Source organism: Bos taurus, chromosome 6 (assembly GCF_002263795.3).
Source record: "Bos taurus isolate L1 Dominette 01449 registration number 42190680 breed Hereford chromosome 6, ARS-UCD2.0, whole genome shotgun sequence".
In the NCBI taxonomy this organism is placed as follows: domain Eukaryota; kingdom Metazoa; phylum Chordata; class Mammalia; order Artiodactyla; family Bovidae; genus Bos; species Bos taurus.
Genome location: NC_037333.1, coordinates 104,568,432 through 104,589,405, shown reverse-complemented (window position 1 = coordinate 104,589,405; position 20,974 = coordinate 104,568,432). Strand labels below are relative to the sequence as shown.

The 20,974-nt window shown below is 46.0% G+C and overlaps 1 protein-coding gene across 1 annotated transcript in view; it reads right to left on the bottom strand.

Moving 5' to 3' along the window:
* The window catches only part of STX18 (syntaxin 18), a 118,405-nt gene extending 116,342 nt beyond the window's left edge, over positions 1-2,063 (bottom strand). The window contains 1 exon segment of the mRNA NM_001099719.1: positions 1,887-2,063. Coding sequence (NP_001093189.1) covers positions 1,887-2,054 — 168 coding nt within the window. The 5' untranslated portion in view covers positions 2,055-2,063.
* Between the last annotated feature and the right edge of the window lie 18,911 nt (positions 2,064-20,974).

Here is a 20,974-nt window from a genome sequence, read left to right as displayed (position 1 = left end):
TCCTAATAATTAGCTTACCGGTTAAGTAAGGTATTATCATGCCCACTTTATACAAAGGGGATGTGAGACACAGATACAGGACTTGCCTGGGTCACCCACTTCTAAATAGCAGACTGGAATCCAGTTCTTCTAAATTCAAGACCCAGTTTCTACTCCCAATATCCCCATTAATCCCACAGTCCAAATGAGTCAAGCTCCCATTGCCAAGAGCCATAATTATCACTGTTTGGAGCTGTTCAGCTATGAAAAATTCCTCCTCTGAGAATCTGAAATGCCATTACTAATCTGTCATTCAACCAGTAGACACACATTGAGTATAAACAAGTTGAGCATAACGTTATCTAGCTTCACACCTTTGTGCACACGCTTCTCTTAGCCTCAGAGGCCCTTCTCCACCCTGTCTGCAATGGAACCAACTACTTGTCCTACAAGATTTTTTCAGGCATCATCTCCTCTGTAAAGCCTCTCTTGGCCCTGAGGTTTAACTGAACACACTCTGCTTTGTGTCCCACATGACATCTACAAGGCTTTGTGGCATTTCTTTTGGTAATATGTCTGCCCACCATTCCTTTTAAATCACATTATTCTAACACAATGGTGGTCAGAAAGTAGGCACTTAATAGATGCTTTCTGATGGACTGAATATATACATCTGGACCAACTTTCCTTCCAAGGCTTGAATATCCTTTGCCAACTGCCACTCCCTAATTCATGCATACATATATTCATTGAAAACTGTGTCTACAAAGTACCAGACACTGCATGCACTGTGTATCAAACAGAAGTGGATTTACCAAGAAGTTTAAGCCTCAGGGCCCCTCCCTTGCACCTCCTAAAGTTCTGAACCTTTTATTGTAATTTTGGATTTTTATTTCTTAAAGAGGACAGACAGAACTGTATAAGCTTCAAGCTCCACAAAAACGAGATCCATCCTTGGTGGCATGGAGACAAAAGTGAACCTGGCAAACTTTCTCTCTCCCCTTACAGAGTTTCCAGTGTAGCTGGGAAGACAGACCACCATTTGTTCATTCATTCCTTCAACAAACACTTACTAAGCAATGTTACGAGTCAGGCTTTGGGGATTCTGCGGTGAAGTCAACACTGTTCCTGCCCTTAAGGAGCAGGTCACGGCTCTCCTGAACCTAAGTCGGCTGTGTTCAGGAAACAGAAAGGAGTTTAGATGACTGGAATAGAGCATGCTTGTGAAAGAACACCCTAAACTAGCCCGTTCCTAGCCTGAGTCCTGAGTCCATGAGAAGCAAGGAGAAGTGAGAGATCAATTGAAAGCCACCTGCGATCTCAAGGCGGGGCAGGGAAGGGGAGGCGATGAGACGGGTAAACCAAAGAAGTAATACACCGCGGTCACTGCTGCGACAGGAAAAGCAGAAAACTATGGGGGAAGCCTCGCCGGCGTTTAGGTCTGCAGAGTGACAGCTAAATCACTACCTCAGGAAGAAGCCCATGAACTTGACAGAATTCCGAGTTCCCAACATGCGTCCCCATTCTTCGACCCATAATGAAGTGAAGTTCACTCTGCGAGCCCATGGACTGTAGCCTACCAGGCTCGCTCCTCCGTCCGTGGAATTTTCCAGGCAACAGTACTGGAGTGGGTTGCCATTTTCCTTTCTCCAGGGGATCTTCCCAACTCTGGGATCGAACCTGGGTCCTCCCGCATTGCGGGCAGACGCTTTACCGTCTGAGCACCAGGGAAAACCCAAGACTGTTCGTTTCCCGACAGCCGTCAGCTCTCCGGAACTAACTCTCCCGCCCCCCTCTTCATACCACCTTCCCCAGGCTCTTTGACACACTGCTCTACCAGACACAGTCGGGTTTGGGATCCGCGCCCTCAACTCTCCAGCCCGCCGTTTCCATAGCAACCAGCTCACCACTTCGCGCGCTCGGCTGGAGAAGTCGTCTTTGGGCCTGGGGCTCCGACGAAACAGCTCGTCGCGGCTGCCCTCCACCCCGCCGCCCACTGCCACTCCCAGTGCTTTGTTGCGCGTCTTCACGGTCTTGACGCTGGCCCTGAACAGCAGTGTGATGTCCACCGCCATGGCGACCCGCGCCCACCGTTGCCCCACCAAGCCGGCCCACGTCAGCAGCCCGCGACCGCGGCGCGACGACCCGGCGGCTGGAGGACCGTTCCGTTGTCCGCACCCTTCCGCCCGACAACAGCGACGCGAGAAAAACAGTTCCGAGCAGAGCGGGGCTGCCGCGGAGAGAGGAGAAAGGTTCCGGCCTTCGGCCGCGGGCGTGGACCGATTTCCTCACCGACGCTCACACCAGCGCCAGTTTCCCCTCCCGGCAAACCTCGGCGGGCTTGGCTGCGCGAGGAAAGGTCCCGGAGTCCCGAGCTCCCCGAGCTCGCTTGCGGCGTTCAGGCCCCGGGAGCTAGGGGATCGAGAAGCTGGATCCCTTCTCGTGGCTCCGGGCATTGCCTGAGCCCGGCCGCGCGGGTTGCCGGGGTAGGAGGCGACTCAGCCTGACCTAGACCTCATCGACCCACCTTGTGCGGGACCGAAGCACATGGATGGTGACCACCTGGGTGCAGTAAGTGGTAGGGCAGATCAGGTGTGCAGGGCACAGAGCTAGAGGCCTTTCTTTTCCAGTCTTCACCCACCTGATCTGTAAAGAGAAGCCAGCACCTTCCTCAGTGTTAGTGTGAAAGTTAAGCGAGATAACACGTGCACGGTTTTGACATTGCTTGAAATAAAAAGGCGGTTACTCCTTGGAAGAAAAGTTATGATCAACCTAGACAGCATATTAAAAAGCAGAGACATTACTTTGCCAACAAATGTCCGTCTAGTCAAGGCTATGGTTTTTCCAGTGGTCATGTATGGCTGTGAGAGCTGGACAATAAAGAAAGCTGAGCGCTGATGAATTGATGCTTTTGAACTGTGGTGTTGGAGAAGATTCTTGAGAGTCCCTTGGACAGCAAGGAGATCCAACCAGTCCATCCTAAAGGAAATCAGTTCTGAATGTTCATTGGAAGGACCGATGCTGAAGCTGAAACTCCAATACTTTGGCCACCTGATGCAAAGAGTTGACTCATTTGAAAAGACCCTGATGCTTGGAAGGATTGAAGGCGAGAGGAGAAGGGGAGGACAGAGGATGAGACGGTTGGATGGCATCACCAACTCAATGGACATGAGTTTGAGTAAACTCCAGGAGTTGGTGATAGACAGGGAGGCCTGGCGTACTGCAGTCCATGGGATCGCAAACAGTCAGACACGACTGAGCGACTGAACTGAACTGAACTGACTCCTCAAGACCAATGACAGCTAGTTACCTTTATTAATAATAACATTATTTCTATCATTCTTGTTATTAATTACAGTGGGGAAAGCTCTATAGAGAAGCCATCACTCTATAGAGAAGGCATCACTCCATAGAGAAAGCAGATTTGAAGAATGAGTAGGAATTTATGAGTTGGAGACAAAGATGGAAGAGTTTGGCTGGTTTCTGTTCATCCTCATGTATGCTTTTTAAATATACCATCTTAAGTCTTAGTTACTTAAGTTGACTGCACGTTAGCCAATGAGTTCTTTCTACAGTTTGGTTCAAGGTTCAGATTTAATTCAAGGACTCTTTGGTTTCATCGTTTGTTTTCTTTTTGAGAGGATGTGCAACTAGAATATGTATTAAAATGTGGTTGCCATAGTGGTAGGCAAAATAAAAATTATTTTCATCAGTTCAGTCGCTCAGTCGTGTCCGACTCTTCGCGACCCCATGAATCGCAGCACGCCAGGCCTCCCTGTCCATCACCAGCTCCCGGAGTTCACTCACACTCACGTCCATCGAGTCAGTGATGCCATCCAACCATCTCATCCTCTGTCGTCCCCTTCTCCTCCTGCCCCCAATCCCTCCCAGCATCAGAGTCTTTTCCAATGAGTCAACTCTTTGCATGAAGTGGCCAAAGTATTGGAGTTTCAGTTTTAGCATCAGTCCTTCCAAAGAACACCCAGAACTGATCTCCTTTAGAATGGACTGGTTGGATGTCCTTGCAGTCCAAGGGACTCTCAAGAGTCTTCTCCAACACACAGTTCAAAAACATCAATTCTTCGGCGCTCAGCTTTCTTCACAGTCCAACTCTCACATCCATACATTTGTCTTTTAGTTCTTTGTCTTGCATGAACTGTGCACAATTGGGTTTCCTGGAGGCTGGGTGGCTTGTGATGTTGCAAAACACTGTGCAAAACAGCTGTCTTCTATTAAGCCAAACTTTAAAAGAGATTTGCAAAAATATAAAACAATTCTCACTAAGTTGTTTTGGTAATATATTTGTTTCACCAAAAAAAAAAAACCAAAAAAAACCAAATGCCGCTTGTATTAAGATGTATGCATCCTTTGTTTTTAACTGAATGAATATTTGAAAGTTTTGTTTTCATTTCTAATATGGTAGGTATCTATAGCTAAAACCCACATCGACACAAATAGTTTTAGAGCCCTTAGGAATTTTTTAAGAGTGTGAAACATTGCTGAGACCAAAAATTTAAGGCCCTCTGTGTTAAATAAGTTTATCGCAAATAGATGTCAAGAAAGTACATAAGTACCTAAAAGGAAGAGGGAAAATAGTATTTGAAACCCAAACTGGAGCCACTTCAGCCCTCCTGTATGATGAAAATAAATTTTCATATGGCTTTCTTCTACCAACAGAGTAAGGGAGAGAAATTGAGAAAGAAATTACAAAATCTCTACCAATGATTCCGTCTCACAGAAATCGCCCCTTGTTGTATTGAGACACTGAGTCTCTGGCTTCTGTGAAGGTAAGCCTGGGGCAGAGTAGAAGGAAAGAAGAGTTAAAGCACGCTGCGTAATAAAATGAACGGGATTGAATTAAGAGTGGGAGGGAGGAACCAGAACCCAGGGAAGGGGCCAGGAGAGGGGAGAGTAGCCCATTGTGTAGGGTTTTCGAGTGGGAGGGGCCAAACTACAGCAAACCTTCAGTGAGTAGTGTGTTGGGGTTGGGTTTTTTGGTTAAAAGTTCTGGAGAAAAGTCTAAGTTTTTTTGTCTGCATTGCAAAGAGCAAAGGGGATTATGGAGATGAGACCCAAATGAGCTCAAGACATCAGGCTCTAAAGCCACAAGTGACCACAAGCACATCAAATTCCTAGAAAAGTTACAAAGATCTTTTGTATCCCACAGACCATAGGATGAAAGACGTTGCATTTTTATTATTTTACTCCTCTAACCTCAAAGAGCATGGTCACTTCAGTTGACCACGGACTTAATAACTATTCGAAACCTCGTAAAGCCGAGAGATGTTAATAAAAAGGAAGAACAGAAGCATAGTGGAAGTGTATTACAAACTGCTGAGTGTGAAATGGTACCTAAATTATGTTTCATTTGTAACAATGCTTCATTCATTAGACTGGGCTCTCTTCTCTTGAAAAACAGTGAGGCATATTGAAATTCTTGAAGATAATCAATAGTTCTCTGTAACAGCACCCTCCATACAATTAGGATAGATGAAGGCAACTTAGAGTCATTTGGGGACTCTCATAAAAGTCATCAAATTCAGCCTCTGCCAAAAGGAGGATAATCTGGCCCATCCACATACCCAAGTCATGACAAGACTGTGCTTTGAGTGAGAAATAGACTTGCTGTCAGCCACTGAGGCTTTGTCATTCTTGCATCCTTTATAGAGATGTTGGTTTTATTGCCCTACCACCCTAGTAAGCAGGCATTACTGCTGTATGGAGGGTGCTCAATGCCTGGAAGTATAAATCCCTACAAGGCAGTACAAAGAGACCAGTTTTATGTGTATATGAAATCATAGACTTGCCACAGTTGCTATTAATATAAAAACAGTAACTGGAACCCTTCTGTTTTATTGTTCAGTCATATTCTTGGTCCCTCCGAGGGGAGGATTATAGCTCCTTGGCCTATTGATGACTAACATGATCAGGTAATTCCTTTTAGCTTTGAAAAGTGACATGTGTTGGTTCTGGGCAGCAAATTTAAGAGTTAATGTGTGATACACTGTTCTCTCTTCTCCCTCTGCCATGGCAATCTGTGACTTACTGCTGGGTCACGAGTCTGGGTCCATGACTATAGAGGATGCAGAGCACAGCCAACCAAGGACGTGTGCTGGCAGTGGAAGTAAACCTTTGCTCTTGTTGTCCACGGAGATGTGTGATTGTTTGTTACTGTAGCATAATTATCTTATGCTAACTGATACAGCCTATATCAAGATATCTTGTAAAAGAGTCTATAGGGTGCATTCGTCACTTACCATCATTACAGTGTTATCTTTCAGTAGGTAAAGGACAGAGAAAAGGACCTGTTAGGTTATCAGATCAGATCAGATCAGATCAGTCGCTCAGTCGTGTCCAACTCTTTGCAACCCCATGAATCACAGCACGCCAGGCCTCCCTGTCCATCACCAGCTCCCGGAGTTCACTCACACTCACGTCCATCGAGTCAGTGATGCCATCCAGCTATCTCATCCTCTGTCGTCCCCTTCTCCTCTTGCCCCCAATCCCTCCCAGCATCAGAGTCTTTTCCAATGAGTCAACTCTCCGCATGAGGTGGCCAAAGTACTGGAGTTTCAGCTTTAGCATCATTCCTTCCAAAGAAATCCCAGGGCTGATCTCCTTCAGAATGGACTGGTTGAATCTCCTTGCAGTCCAAGGAACCCTCAAGAGTCTTCTCCAACACCATAGTTCAAAAGCATCAATTCTTCAGCGCTCAGCCTTCTTCACAGTCCAACTCTCACATCCATACATGACTACAGGAAAAACCATAGCCTTGACTAGACAAACTTTTGTTGGCAAAGTAATGTCTCTGCTTTTGAATATGCTATCTAGGTTGGTCATAACTTTCCTTCCAAGGAGTAAGCGTCTTTTAATTTCATGGCTGCAGTCACCATCTGCAGTGATTTTGGAGCCCAGAAAAATAAAGTCTGACACTGTTTCCACTGTTTCCCCATCTATTTCCCATGAAGTGATGGGACCAGATGCCATGATCTTCGTTTTCTGAATGTTGAGCTTTAAGCCAACTTTTTCACTTTCCACTTTCACTTTCATCAAGAGGCTTTTTAGTTCCTCTTCACTTTCTGCCATAAGGGTGGTGTCATCTGCATATCTGAGGTTATTGATATTTCTCCCGGCAATCTTGATTCCAGCTTGTGCTTCTTCCAGTCCAGTGTTTCTCATGATGTACTCTGCATATAAGTTAAATAAGCAGGGTGACAATATACAGCCTTGATGAACTCCTTTTCCTATTTGGAACTAGTCTGTTGTTCCATGTCCCGTTCTAACTGTTGCTTCCTGACCTGCATACACATTTCTCAAGAGGCAGATTAGGTGGTCTGGTATTCCCATCTCTTTCAGAATTTTCCACAGTTGATTGTGATCCACACAGTCAAAGGGTTTGGCATAGTCAATAAAGCAGAAATAGATGTTTTTCTGGAACTCTCTTGCTTTTTCCATGATCCAGCGGATGTTGGTAATTTGATCTCTGGTTCCTCTTCCTTTTCTAAAACCAGCTTGAACATCAGGAAGTTCACGGTTCACATATTGCTGAAGCCTGGCTTGGAGAATTTTGAGCATTACTTTACTAGCATGTGAGATAAGTGCAATTGTGCGGTAGTTTGAGCATTCTTTCGCATTGCCTTTCTTTGGGATTGGAATGAAAACTGACCTTTTCCAGTCCTGTGGCCACTGCTGAGTTTTCCAAATGTGCTGGCATGTTGAGTGCAGCACTTTCACAGCATCGTCTTTCAGGATTTGGAATAGCTCAACTGGAATTCCATCACCTCCACTAGCTTTGTTCGTAGTGATGCTTTCTAAGGCCCGCTTGACTTCACATTCCAGGATGTCTGGCTCTAGGTCAGTGATGACACCATCGTGATTATCTGGGTCATGAAGATCTTTTTTGTACAGTTAGGTTATACCTAGGTCTAACCAATAGGACATGAGTTTGAGTAGGCTTCTGGAGTTGGCCATGGACAGGGAAGCCTGGCGTACTGTAGTCCACGGGGTTGCAAAGTGTCGGACATGACTGAGCACTGAACTGAACCAATAGGAAAGACCTGATTAGGAGGATTGGAGTGACAGACCCTGGAAGGCTGGCCATGCCGAGGTGGAACTCACTATGCTGAGAGCAGAGAACTTGGAGTGTGTGTTTTCACTTTAGGATGTGGACCTAAAGAAATTCATCAAAAAATATTTTTTCTCAGGGGCTCTAAAAAGGACCATGACTCTAGGTATGGGAAACTCAAAGAATAAACTTTTGTTCCTAAGAAGGAACCTAGCTAAAGAAGTCAGGATGATGGAGAAATTGGAACCCTTGTACACTGTTGGTTGGTGTGCAGAATGGTGTAGTCACTATGGAAAACAATACGGAGTTTCCTCACAACATTAGAAACAGAACTACCATATAATCCAACAATTCTAATTTTGGATATTTAGCTAAAAGAATTGAAATTGGGATATCAAAGAGATAGTTATACTTCCATGTTCATAGCACTATTTGCAAGCACTCAGACATGGAAGCTATCTAAATATCCATTAATAGATGAGTGGGTTCAAAAAAGGAGTATGATATATACATACAGTGGAATATTATTCAGTCTTAAAAAAGAAGGAAATCCTGCAATATACAACAACACAGATTAAACTTGAAGACATTATGCGAAGTGAAAGAGGCCATTCACAGAAGAATAAATAGTTCATGATTGCACTTATATGAAGTATCTAAAATAATCATGGGCTTCCTTGGTGGCTCAGATGGTAAAGAATCTGCCTGCCAATTCAGGGGATGTGGGCTCAATCTCTTGGTCATAAAGATCCCCTGGAAGATGAAACGGCTACCCACTCCACTATTCTTGCCTGGAAAATCCCATGGACAGAGGGGCCTGGTGTGCTTGCAGTCAATGGGGTCACAAAGAGTGGGACATGACTTAGTGACTAAGCAAGAATAACAACAACATGGTCAAACCCATAGAAGGAAGAAAAGAATAGTGGTTGCCAGGAGCTGGGGGAGGGGGTTTGCTAATTAACAGGTATAAAATTTTAGTTACACAAGATAAATAGGTTTCTGACAACTGCATCACTTTTCTTACAAGCTATCATGTGACACCAGCTCTGCTCCTCTCTCTTCTATGTTTAAGAACATGTGTAATTATATTGGGCTCACCTGGTAGTCTGAGATAATCTCTGTATCTGGAGGCCAGGTGATTAACAACCTCAATTCCATCTGCAATCTCGGTTCCCCCTTGCCAAGTACTCTCACATTCCAGGGATTGAGACTTGGATATCCTTGGCGGGCTATAATTCTGCCTACCACGGGGCTTCCTGGTAGCTCAGTTGGTAAAGAATCTGCCTGCAATGCAAGAGACCTGGCTTCAATCCCTGGGTAGGAAAGATCCCCTGGAGAAGGAAATGGCAGCCCACTTCAGTATTCTTGCCATGGGAAATCCCATGAACAGGGGAGCCTCACGGGCTACAGTCCATGGGGTCACAAAGAGTCGGACACGACTGAGTGACTAAGCCCAGCACAGAGCAGGGGGTTCACTCCAACAGAAAAGAGAGCTAATTATGAGCTGAGTAGACACCTCTTTCTGTCTTCCTGGATGAACACAGAGATCCACCTCTTCTTTTTCCATTTCTGAGCAATGTTTCTAGCCCTGTTCCTAACACTCCAAGGGACTACAGAAATAAGGAAAACAGAATCTCTACCCTTAAAAGCTCTAATCTAACAGGAGGCTTTCAGGTATCTCAAGTACCAAGATTTCCTCTGAAATCTTCTAGCCTCTTTTACCTCTTTTAAGGAGTGTCCCACTTTGCTTAACCCATTTCAGAGGATGCAGCTTGCAGCAATGTAATGAACAGCTACCAAAGTTCAAGCCCTCTCTCTCCCCTCTCCCCCACAGGGTTGTATGGTGGTGCCACTGCCTCCCAGTTCTCCCTCCCTCCACCCCAGGAGTTTCATAAATCACTTCATAAAAACTCATTTACTGGTTTTCCCCACGTAATGGCAGAAATAAACTGCTCAATACACACTTGGAAGCTCCTTCCAGAAAACTCGCGCATCGTGTTGCTGGCGTGGTATCTTGGTTTCCAACCTGAATTTCCACCGCCTTTGCTTTTCTGACAGTATCTTCTGTAATTAACATGGCTGAATCCTCCCCTTTTTATTGAGTTGGACGGCAAATCACAGAGTAAATGCTTTCCCTTGCACTTTAAAAGGATTTAATAGGAAAATATTTTTCTTACATCCTGTTTCAAGGGGAAAATGTGATTTTAGGGGACATTTTATAGTTCACAACAGGATATTGAAGGGCATTTGGTTTTGCTTAGTCTATTATGACTGTGTTTCTTCAGCATGAAGTGGTGTTTTTTGTGATTATTTAGATAAGTCTGATTAAGGTAGGTAGATAGCCATAGAATTATGGGAATTTAGGACAGAAAAGGGGCTCAAATACCATCCAGGCCATTCCCCTCATAATTCAGATGAGAAAACAAGTGACTTGTGCAAGGTCACACATTGAGTTACAGGGGGAAATGAGATTCAGTTCTTTATCTCTCAACTGTTCGATGCTCCCAAACCAGCTTTGTGGAGAGGTTGGAAGTGGAGGTAGAAATAGAAGAGAGGCATTTATACAAAGGGGCCCATGTGTTTCTAGACTTATATGTATCATATAAGTACTTTTGAGAATTGGGGTGATTAGTAAGTATGGATTTGTGTGTGTTACATCCACTCATCCATCCATTCAGACAGATTCTGAACACATTTTTAGTGTCTACTCAATAAATGGCACCATGCTAGATACTGAAAAGATAAAAGCAAAGCTGAAGTCTCCACCTTCTGTTGTTGTTTAGTCACTAAGTCGTGTCCGACTCTTTGCAACCCCATGGATTGCAGCACGCCAGGCTTCCCTGTCCTTCACCATCTCTCAGAGTTTGTCCAAACTCATGTCTATTGATTTGGTGATGTCATCCAACCATCTCACCCTTTGTTGCCCTGTCTCCTCCTGCCCTCAATCTTTCCCAGCATTAGGGTCTTTTCCAAAGAATTGACTCAGCATCAGGTGGCCAAAGTATTGGAGCTTCAGCATCAGTCCTTCCAATGAATATTCAGGGTTAATTTCATTTAGGATCAATCAGTTGGATTTCCTTGCTGTTCAAGGGACTCTCAAGAGTCTTCTCCAGCACCACAATTCAAAAGCATCAATTCTTTGGCGCTCAGCCAAAGTCCAAGCCTCCCATATGTATATGACTACTGGAAAAACTGTGGCTTTGACTATACAGATCTTTATAATTAAATGTAGCAAGTGCAATAACAGAGTTCATTGTTTTAAACGAGATGTCTGAAGAATGAAATTCTCCAGGGCTAGGAGAAGATCAGCATGAGTGAGAAAGGGGACTCAGTTCCAGGAATAGGGCAGTAGAGAAGATATTCTTATGGTCCTCCTTTCTGGCCATTTCAGTCATCCCAGTCTTGATGAGACTCTTTGGAGCAGAAAACAGATCTTAGCCTGGCACTGTGGCAAGAGTCCAGGCTCTGAGTCTTACACTCTCATGTTTAAATCCCAGCCACTTATTAGTAGTGAGATCTTTAGAAGTTATTTCTTCATCTGGGAAATAAAGATAAAAATATCCAACAGAATTGTTGCATGAGAGTCATGTCCAACTCTTTGTGACCCCAGGGACTATAGCCTGCTAGGCTCCTCTGTCCATGGGATTCTCCAGGCAGGAATACTGGAGTGGGTTGCCATGCCCTTCTCCAGGGGATCTTCCTGATCCAGGGATCAAACCCAGGTCTCCTGCATTGCAGGCAGATTCTTTACCATCTGAGCCACCAGGAAAGCCCAACTGATCTATATGAAATGTATAAGGCAACATCTGGCACAAAGCTGGAATAAAAGTTCAGCCATTATGGCAATAAGATTGTTGAGGATTAGATTTCATGGCTCATGGGGTTGGGGCAACTGGAAGTCGTGGCGAGTCTTCTTCTAGAATTGGAAGGAGCCTTGGTTTACTTTCCAGTCTCTGCATCACCCAGCTAATGGGCACTATTCAAGGTTGAATAAAGGCCGAGACGGTACCTTGGATCAGTGTTGGAATTAAAGGAAGCACTCAGAAAGTAATTGGACACTGTGGTTTGGGTCAGTCTCAGAGAATGTTTCTGGGAGTTCGACTATTTATTCTGGAGAAGAGAAGACTTAGGGAATGGATGAAGTAAAGGTCCTCAGGAGCATGAACCAATGGATGGAGAGCAGCTGTTCCCTATTTCTGTTTTGGACAGAGTGAGAGGAAATGAGCTTACACTGAAGCATGAGGGACTTAGGCTAAACATCAAGAAGCATTTCCTGGCTGTGGGTGTTGTTGGACTTGGGAACGAGTTACCAAGGTGTTTAATATCAGGACAGTGTCTCTTCCGGCCACAGATTTTTACACGCGGGAAGATCAGCTCCATGTAGGAATGGCTATACTCTCAAGCTCTTTCCAAACTGAGGAGTCCATGTCCCTCACAGAATCCTTTAAGACAAGAACAGGAGTCTCAGTCAACCTGAAACCACTGTCCTCCACCTCAGCCTATCCTAAGAAACAGTTGTGATACAGGCTGAGTGATCACCTCCAGCAATCTGCCGTTTTGACATTCCAGAAATACCACAATTGCTTATGTAGGCTACTCCAGCGACCAAACACCTCCCCTCTCTGAAATTTATTAAGAAATTCTCTGTAGGGCTTCTTTTACCAAAAGTGCATTTAATAAAGCTTGGAATTTCCTCACAACACATTTATTCCTGATGATGTATTTTAGGTCTCCATTATTACTTGTCTTCACCTTTCCTTGCTTTGTAGGCGTGAGGCAGGCCAACCCAGCAGGATTCCAAAAGTTATCAATAACCAGGAGTGGGCCACACTGCTGGAACTCTCCCCAAACCCAACTAGGAAAGCCAAGTTTCTCAGTGTTAATTTAGGAAGCCTTTAAGTCAGCCACTGGTTTTAATAATAGCTCATTAAAAGGGCAGGCAAATTACAATTCCAAGTTAAAATTTGAACATGAAAGTCTCACTGTGAGCATCAATGTTGAAGTAGTTTTGAGTTATTTCCCAAAAAAACCTGTGATGGGTTAAGTTTGTGTTTTAAGGGATTTAAAGTCAAGTGGCTATAATCAGGAAGAGGTTTTTAAGAAAGAACCTGTATCAGTCAATTACTGAACAGTTATCACATACATCCCTATACACTCCAGAGTGTTATGTCAGAAATGTCAAATTCATTATAATAATCCACTAATTCAACTTATGAAGTCCTTAATTACAACCAAAAGACTTTCACATGTTAGATGCGTCCTGACAGACTCCCAGGACTCAGCAGTTTATGAAGAAGCCAGGGCTGGCCTTCCATCCCCCCACTGTAGAAAGAAGAGTCATGGTTTCCATCACTGAACAGATGATGCTCACATCATCTTCCACACCAGGTTCTCACCCCTACGGGCTGGCTGAGGGAGGAGAGGCAGTGGCAGCTGTTTTTCCCAGTGTGAATCCAGCCCACCATAGCCAGCAGGACCTCCGCTTTGATGGCTGCCCTCTCAGGTCTGCAGAGAGACCTCCTCCCCTCAGAACTTTCTGTTCTTCCCTCTCTGACTCCTTAGTCTACTGAGGCCCTGGAGGTCCCCCGGGGTCCTTCCTCTTCTAAGGCTGTCATTCATCTTTGCTTCTGGGGCCCATGCAAGGACTTAAGGGATGTCTCCTCTGCCCCACTGGGGGCGGGGAACCGTGTAAATGACAGACAAACGTTTCATTTGCGCCTCTGGCATGAGCTCTGCCACTTCCTTCTCTACCTCAGGTCTCCCTCCTCTTCCACCTTGAGTGGTAGTGCCTTCATTTGTCTTGGCCTTGGAGAGTGTAGGTTCCAGGAAATTCGGGATGAGAGTGGAATGGGACATCTATTCCCCACAAGTAGATAAACTGACCTTCCTTATTGCCATGAACAGAGATTTGTTGTTCTTTCACTTGCTAAGTTATGCCTGACTCTTTTGTGACCCCTTGGACTATAGCCCACCAGGCTCCTCTGTCCATGGATTTCCCAGGCAGGAATATTGGAATAGGTTTCCTTCTTCAGAGGATCTTCCAGATCCAGGGAATTAACAGAGACAGAGGATGATCACGATGCCGGTGATGAGAGCAAATCCTTAACGTACCACTTACTAGCTTACTTATTCTTATCATTCCCATTTTATAGATAGGAAAAATCAAGGTACAGAATGGTTAAGACACTTGCTAAAAGTCACACAGCCAGTAAGTAAAGAGCAGAAGTGAAACCCAAAGAGCCCAGATCCACAGTCTGAAATGCCACCCACGGAGAGAGCAGTTATGCCGGAAATGCCTGCAGGGGCCAGACAGGCGGAAGTACAGAGCAGCTGCAGGAACTCTGGCTTTGAGACCAGAAGTGGATTCAAAACAGTTTAGGAGCTATCTCTCCCCCTGGGCTCCTGGCCTGGCCAGACTTGCCCACGAGGCCACCCTTCTAACTCTGCCTTGTTGGCTGGACCAACATCCTCTCTTTTCTCCCCTTCACTCACTCTCACCCACGCATCCTCCTTAAGTCACTCAATCTCATCCCAGGCATCTCCAAGCTTACTTTATACAATACTTTCTGTCCTTGGAGTTATTCCAGGTGCCTCACCACCATTCTGTTGCCTGCCCATCAAATTTCTGGCTCCCCCTTCACATGGGCATCCCCAAAGTTCACCTTTACATACAGCTTCCCTAAGAGGAATTTGATTTAGAGTTGAAAAGCAGATGCAGTGACAATAACCATCTCCTTGGGCAGCAGTATTTTTCCCAGGCAGTTGTTTTCCTCCATCTCTGCTCTAGCTCGTGGAGCTGGAAAATGTGAGGGCTCCACTCAAAGAATATAATTTCCATAAAATACTTTCCAAATTTATTAAGGGAGCAGACAGCAAAAGGAAACCCACAATTAAGGAGTTTTTGCATGCACTCAGTATCTTTCCACTGGCTGGAGTATCATCTTCCTGAAATAATGAGGTCTGGCAAAAACTGTAGTGAAGTGTGCTCCACTTTCAAGACTTCAGGGGGTTTGCAACCCTGGGTGGGGCATAGAACTGGCAGGGACGAGTTAGAGGCCAATCTATTTGGTTAGGATGTGTTGCCAGACTAAAATTGCCAGGCTGATACTATAGGTACAGACAGAGAAGGAGCCTTTGTGTGCAGTTGACTATTCACCCATCAATTTCACTGTCCATCTTCCATCTGTCATTTAGCTCACTCTTTATCCACCCACCCACTTAATACTTATATCCTACCTTGTCTTCAAAAGCATTGAAAAAGGTAGCCAGAGATCTGGATCCAAGAATAACTAGGGGAAGATCGGATTGGGCAGGTGGCAGGTAACACCCATGCATGGCTTGTTCTGAATCCAATATTCAGTTACCACCACTGACTAGTTCCTTCATCTTATTTCTCTGTGTTTAACATCAGACTCACACTTAACCATTCTGGTGTTGGTGTATGAACTAGTACTATTAATAATGTGCTCCTTGTGAGATATTTATCACTGAAGCAGACAGTAACGATTCTATCCATTCTCTATTTACTGAGCCTTTACTGTGGGTTAGGCACTGCTTTAGCGGCAGGAACTGTGATAGGGAATAGAGAGCTCCCCGCCCTCCACCACCACTGAAATTTCTTCAAGCACTTTTTCCCCTCTTGCTCATTAAAAACTCTTACACAAGGACTTCCCTGGTGGTTCAGTGGTTAAGACTTCACCTTCCAGCGCAGGGGGTGTGGGCTCCATCCCTGGTCAGGGAGCTAAGATTCCACATGCTTCAAGGATGAAAAACCAAATCATAAACTAGAAGCAATATTGTAACAAGTTCAATAAAGACTTAAAAAACAAAACAAAAACCCTTACACAGGGAATTCCAGTGGTTAGTGAGCGAAAGGGAAGTTGTTTAGTCATGTCTGACTCTTTGTGACTCCATGGACTGTAGCCTACCATGCTCCTCCATCTGTGGGATTTTCCAGGCAAGAATACTGAAGTGGGTTGCCATTTCCTTCTCCAGAGAATCTTCCCCACCCAGGGATCGAACCCAGTCTCCCGCATTGTAGGCAGACACTTTACCGTCTGAGCCACCAGGGAAGACACCAGTAGTTAGGACTCTGCCCTTTTCTTTTTCAAGGGTTCAATCCCTGATGGGGGAACTAGGATCTTGCAGGCTGCAGGGTGGGACCACCACCGCAACAACAGCAACAACAATGAAAGCCCTTATACACAGCACAAGATCAATATACAAGTTTTCTAAACCCTGGAGACCAAAGCAAGTAAAATAAAGGCTATCAAGACCCAGAATCTCAGAGGTACGTGCTCACATGATTTCTTTACAAAGAAGTAACAAGAGGTTTTGCTGTTTGTTTTTTGTTTTTTAGGAAATGTATAGTTGTTTACAGAACAGCCAGAGTAAATGCAACCTGATGTTTCAGCTTCAGGCATCATATCCCAGACATTTCTGAAACCCACAGAGGGTCGTTTTTACTTCTTCAGAATGTCTCCCCACCTCCCACCCCATCTGCCTTCCTTTTTCCTCCAGTGGAAGAGTATACACAAACTGTACCTAAGAATATTGTATAAATGATATGCCAGTGTAGAAAACACATTCCTAACACAGTCTAAAGAGTGCAGGATTCATACATCCATTCATTCAATGAATGTTTACTAACAGGTACTGTTCAAGCAGCACTGTGTGAGTGTTGATGGCAAAATGGTACAAAGCAAATGCAGCCAGACCTCCGGGAAGAGAGACTGTTACACGTGAACCAGGCAGAGGCAGGAAAAATGCAGCACAATGAACGCTCTTAGTGAAGGGGTGCACTGGGGGTGGGGCCAGGGAGGGGTGCCTTCCTCTTGAGAGTGGGGAGAGAGGGGAGTAGTTTCAAGGAGCTGACAGCCCTCACATTGGCCACTCCTCTGTTCTTCATCCCTTCCTTCTCTTTGGGAATCACTGATGAAAGAGAAATACAGCCTGAGAGGCAGACCTGGTGAGGACTTTAATATCTTTGTTGTTGTTTAGTCACTCAGTTGCATCTGACTCTTTGTGATGCTGTGGACTATAGCCCTCCAGGCTCCTCCATCCATGGGATCTCCCAGGCAAGAATACTGGAGTTGGTTGCCATTTCCTTCTCCAGGGGATCTTCCCAACCCAAGGATTGAACCCAGGTCTCCTGCATTGGCAGGTGGGTTCTTTATCACCGAGCCACCTGGGAAGCTCTTTAATATCTAGACTTATGGAGTAAGATGCTCAGGACATAGATCTTTAGCATCTATTCCAAGCCCTTATTGGATGCTTGGATCTCTCCTAGGAAAACTCCAGCAAGGGACCATCTATTTCGTACAGATAAACCCTCACGGATGGGGAACTCTCCTTCATGGGAAGGCTCTTTCGTTTTGGGATGCTCCAGTTTGTTCATTCAGGAACTGTTAACAGAGCCATGAACGTATCTCTGGCTCTGCATCAGGCACTGGGAATACCGAGCTGAATCAGACATAGTCCTTGCTCTCCAGCTGCCCCCCGCAGCCTTCCTGCTTCTCTGAGGCCACATCTTCTGCCCTGCTTGCCACCCCAGTTCCCTTTCCTGTCACGTGGCTTTTCCTTTGGTCACCTTTTGCCTGTGTTTTTTCCCAGAACTGAGCCCTAGACTTCAGGTGTGGTCTGACTCTCATGCCTCTGGGGTCTCCCGTTCTGAAAACTGTGCTTGTGTTACAGCGGCTCAGAAACTCATTAATATTTTGGCAGCCAGGCCCTACTCTGGATTCACAGGAGCTGGAGACCACCAGCCTCCCCTCTCCCTTTCCTTCCCCCACGCCACCCTCATCCCCATCTTTGTCATCCTTGCTGCTATTAAGCCTTGCCTTTCCCATCTCCCCCGTGTGAGGCAATTGTGGACAAATGCTTAGCATCCGACATCTGCCTTTGGTAAACTTAGTCTTATTACATTAGCACCCTTGTTTTCACCTCTCGAACTTTTGAAGTTTGTTTCTGCTACCTAAGACCTCAAAAGCTTCGCATCTCTTGTTAGAGAGTTTGTGTGTGTGTGTGTGTGTGTGTGTGTGTGTGTGTACACACCTGGGTTAAGCTCCTCAGCCCACCAGTAAGTTTCTGAGCACTGCTTTATGAATGCAGCTCATTCATACACAAGCATATTCGTGCTACAACATTTATTCAACATCCCCTAATAAAACTTCTTTTCTTTGAGAACTTTTTGCCTACATCTTACAAAATGGAAGCAAATAATCCATACTGAGGAGTGCAGCGTTGATAGTATTCACCTTCTTCTTCATCTCCCAGGATGTTTGCTTGTTAACCCAAATGACAACCTTAATGGTGAACTAGCAGACCATAATATCAGAAGCAAGTGGAGGTTTGTATCATTTGACTGACTCTAATGGGGAGCTTTGAAAGCACCACCCACCCTGTCTTCCATTGGAGCTTCTAGAGAAGGAGACTGGCTCCCCCGGGGTCCCAGAAATGTTCAGAGAATCCTCACCATGCCTTCTGCTTATCCCCAGTATCCACCAGTAAACTGCATCAAGTTCAGAATGGCTGTGGCAACCCCAGAACCCTAAGATCCCCAGATCTTTTTCCAGCTCAGCTCACCAATTCCTCCCTTGTTATTGGATGGAGGTGGTGGATTCTGGCTCACATCTGTTTCTCAAAGCAATTTCTTGCTTAGACCACATCTGGGTAGACTAAAACTCCAACTTACTGTGTTGGAGTGAGTGCAAATGGACTACGGTCTGCTTTTCAAGAGTCTGGGTAGAACTGCAAAAGCAGAGCCTTAGCAGATCGAGCTTGTGAAAAAATTCTTACATGGCAATAAAACCACTTTCTCATAGGATTAATACAAAGATTAGATGGCATGATGGTTATAAAAGGCTTGGCCAACACAAAACCCTCCTAATAGTGGCTTAAACAGTGAGTGAAGTCGTTCAGTCGTGTCGGACTCTTTGCGACCCCATGGACTGTAGCCTACAAAACTCCTCTGTCCATGAAATTTTCCAGGCAAGAGTACTGGAGTGGGTTGCCATTTCCTTCTCCAGGGGATCTTCCTGACCCAGGGATCAAACCTAGGTCTCCCGCATTGCAGGCAGACGCTTTAACCTCTGAGCCACCAGGGAAGCTTAAACAGAGAGCAGGGGTATTTTCCTCAGGTAGTAAAATGTCTAGAGATAGGTCATAACAGGCATTGGTTCAGCAGCTCATGATGATGGGGTCACTGTCTGTGAAATTTGGGGCTATTCCCTCATAAATGCAAGGGAGCTGCCGTAACTCCAGCAATCACATCCTTGCTCAAGCCAGGAGAAACAGGAAAGACTGGATTAACCACATATGATCTCTGTTTTCAGCAAAGGAAAAGCTTTCTCAGACATTCGTGAGAAGATTTCCGTTTAGAGTCTGAAATGGACAAGAAGCGTTCCATTATTGGCCGGCTTGAGGGGAAGGCGTCCCCCCACCTCTCACCAAAGGAGCTGACGTTCACCCGAGCCCCGACTCCCGCGCCCCCTCGGTGTCCCGGGCGCGGCAGGGCAGGAACGGCCTCCGCGCCCTCTGGGACCGCGGGGCTCGCCTTCGGAGCTGGACGGTCGCGCACACTTTGAAGTGCGGCCAGGCCTAATGAAGGGCTTGCTGGGCGGCTGGATCAAGTGTCAGGGCCGCCCCCAGACTCCGCTGGGCGGACAAAGGGCTCTCGGCGGCCTCGGGGCGCTGGGAGGAGCGCGCGGCCGGCCGCGCGGAGCGGGACAAAGGCGGAGACGCGAGCGCGGCGAGGACCAGCGGGTGGCCGCGCCGGCTCCGCGCGCCCCCGCCCGGCTCCCCGGCGCCTGGTCCGGTAACCCCGAGCCCCTCAAGTGCCTCCTGGGGCCGGGAGTTGCGGCGCGGGCCGCTGTCAACTGCAGCAAGGTCGCGCCTCTGCCCAGCCCTGGCGCAAACCAAATTTTGGGGACAATGTGACCTTGGCTTTCTCCTACGACGTGTGAAGTTCCCACCGAACGCAACGCTTTCTTTTCACCGTAACAGTGAAGACTTAAAGCGCCTACCTGCCACGCACTGTTCTAAGTCCTTTAGTAGGAATATTAGTCGCTCAGTCGTACCCGACTCTTTGAAACCCCATGGACTGTAGCTAGCCAGGCTCCCCTGCCCATGGGATTCTCCAGGCAAGAAAAACTGCACTGGGTTGCCATGCTCTCCTCCAGGGATCTTCCCGACCCAGGAATGGAACCGGGGTCTACCGCATTGTGGGGAGATTCTTTAGCATCTGAGCCACCCCATTTCTGCTCCTCCAAATTCCTCCAGTTGGGAAGATGATTAGCCTTGTCCCTCAGATAAAGGAACCGAAGCACGGAGGAACTGTGCCACCAGTTAGCAAAACTAAAATGGTCCCTCAAGAATGGCCAGCCCTAGTATCCCCGAAAGATCGTACTTTCATATTTAGTATTTTGCTTATCTGCCTTCTTTGGTGTGTGCATTAATTTTGCTTTGAAAAAGTCAGTTCAGTTCAGTCACTCAGTCGTGTCTGACTCTGTGACCCCATGGGCTGCAGCACGCCAGACCTCCTTGTCCATCACCAACTCCCAAAGTTTACTCAAACTATGTCCATTGAATCGGTGATGCCATCCAACCATCTCATCTTCTGTCATCCCCTTCTCCTGCTTTCAATCTTTCCCAGCATCAGGGTCTTTTCCAATGAGTCAGTTCTTCTCACATCAGGTGGCCAAAGTATTAGAGTTTCAGCTTCAGCATCAGTCCTTCTAGTGAATATTCAGGACTGATTTCCTTTAGGATGGACTGGTTGGACCTCCTTGCTGTCCAAGGGACTCTCAAGAGTCTTCTCCAACACCACAGTTAAAAAGTATATTGCACTAAAATATTATCTTGGATACTAAGCTATTTTGCCACCCGTTTAAATTTTGCTTCCCAGCTAGTATCCATATCTCTCTATTGCCT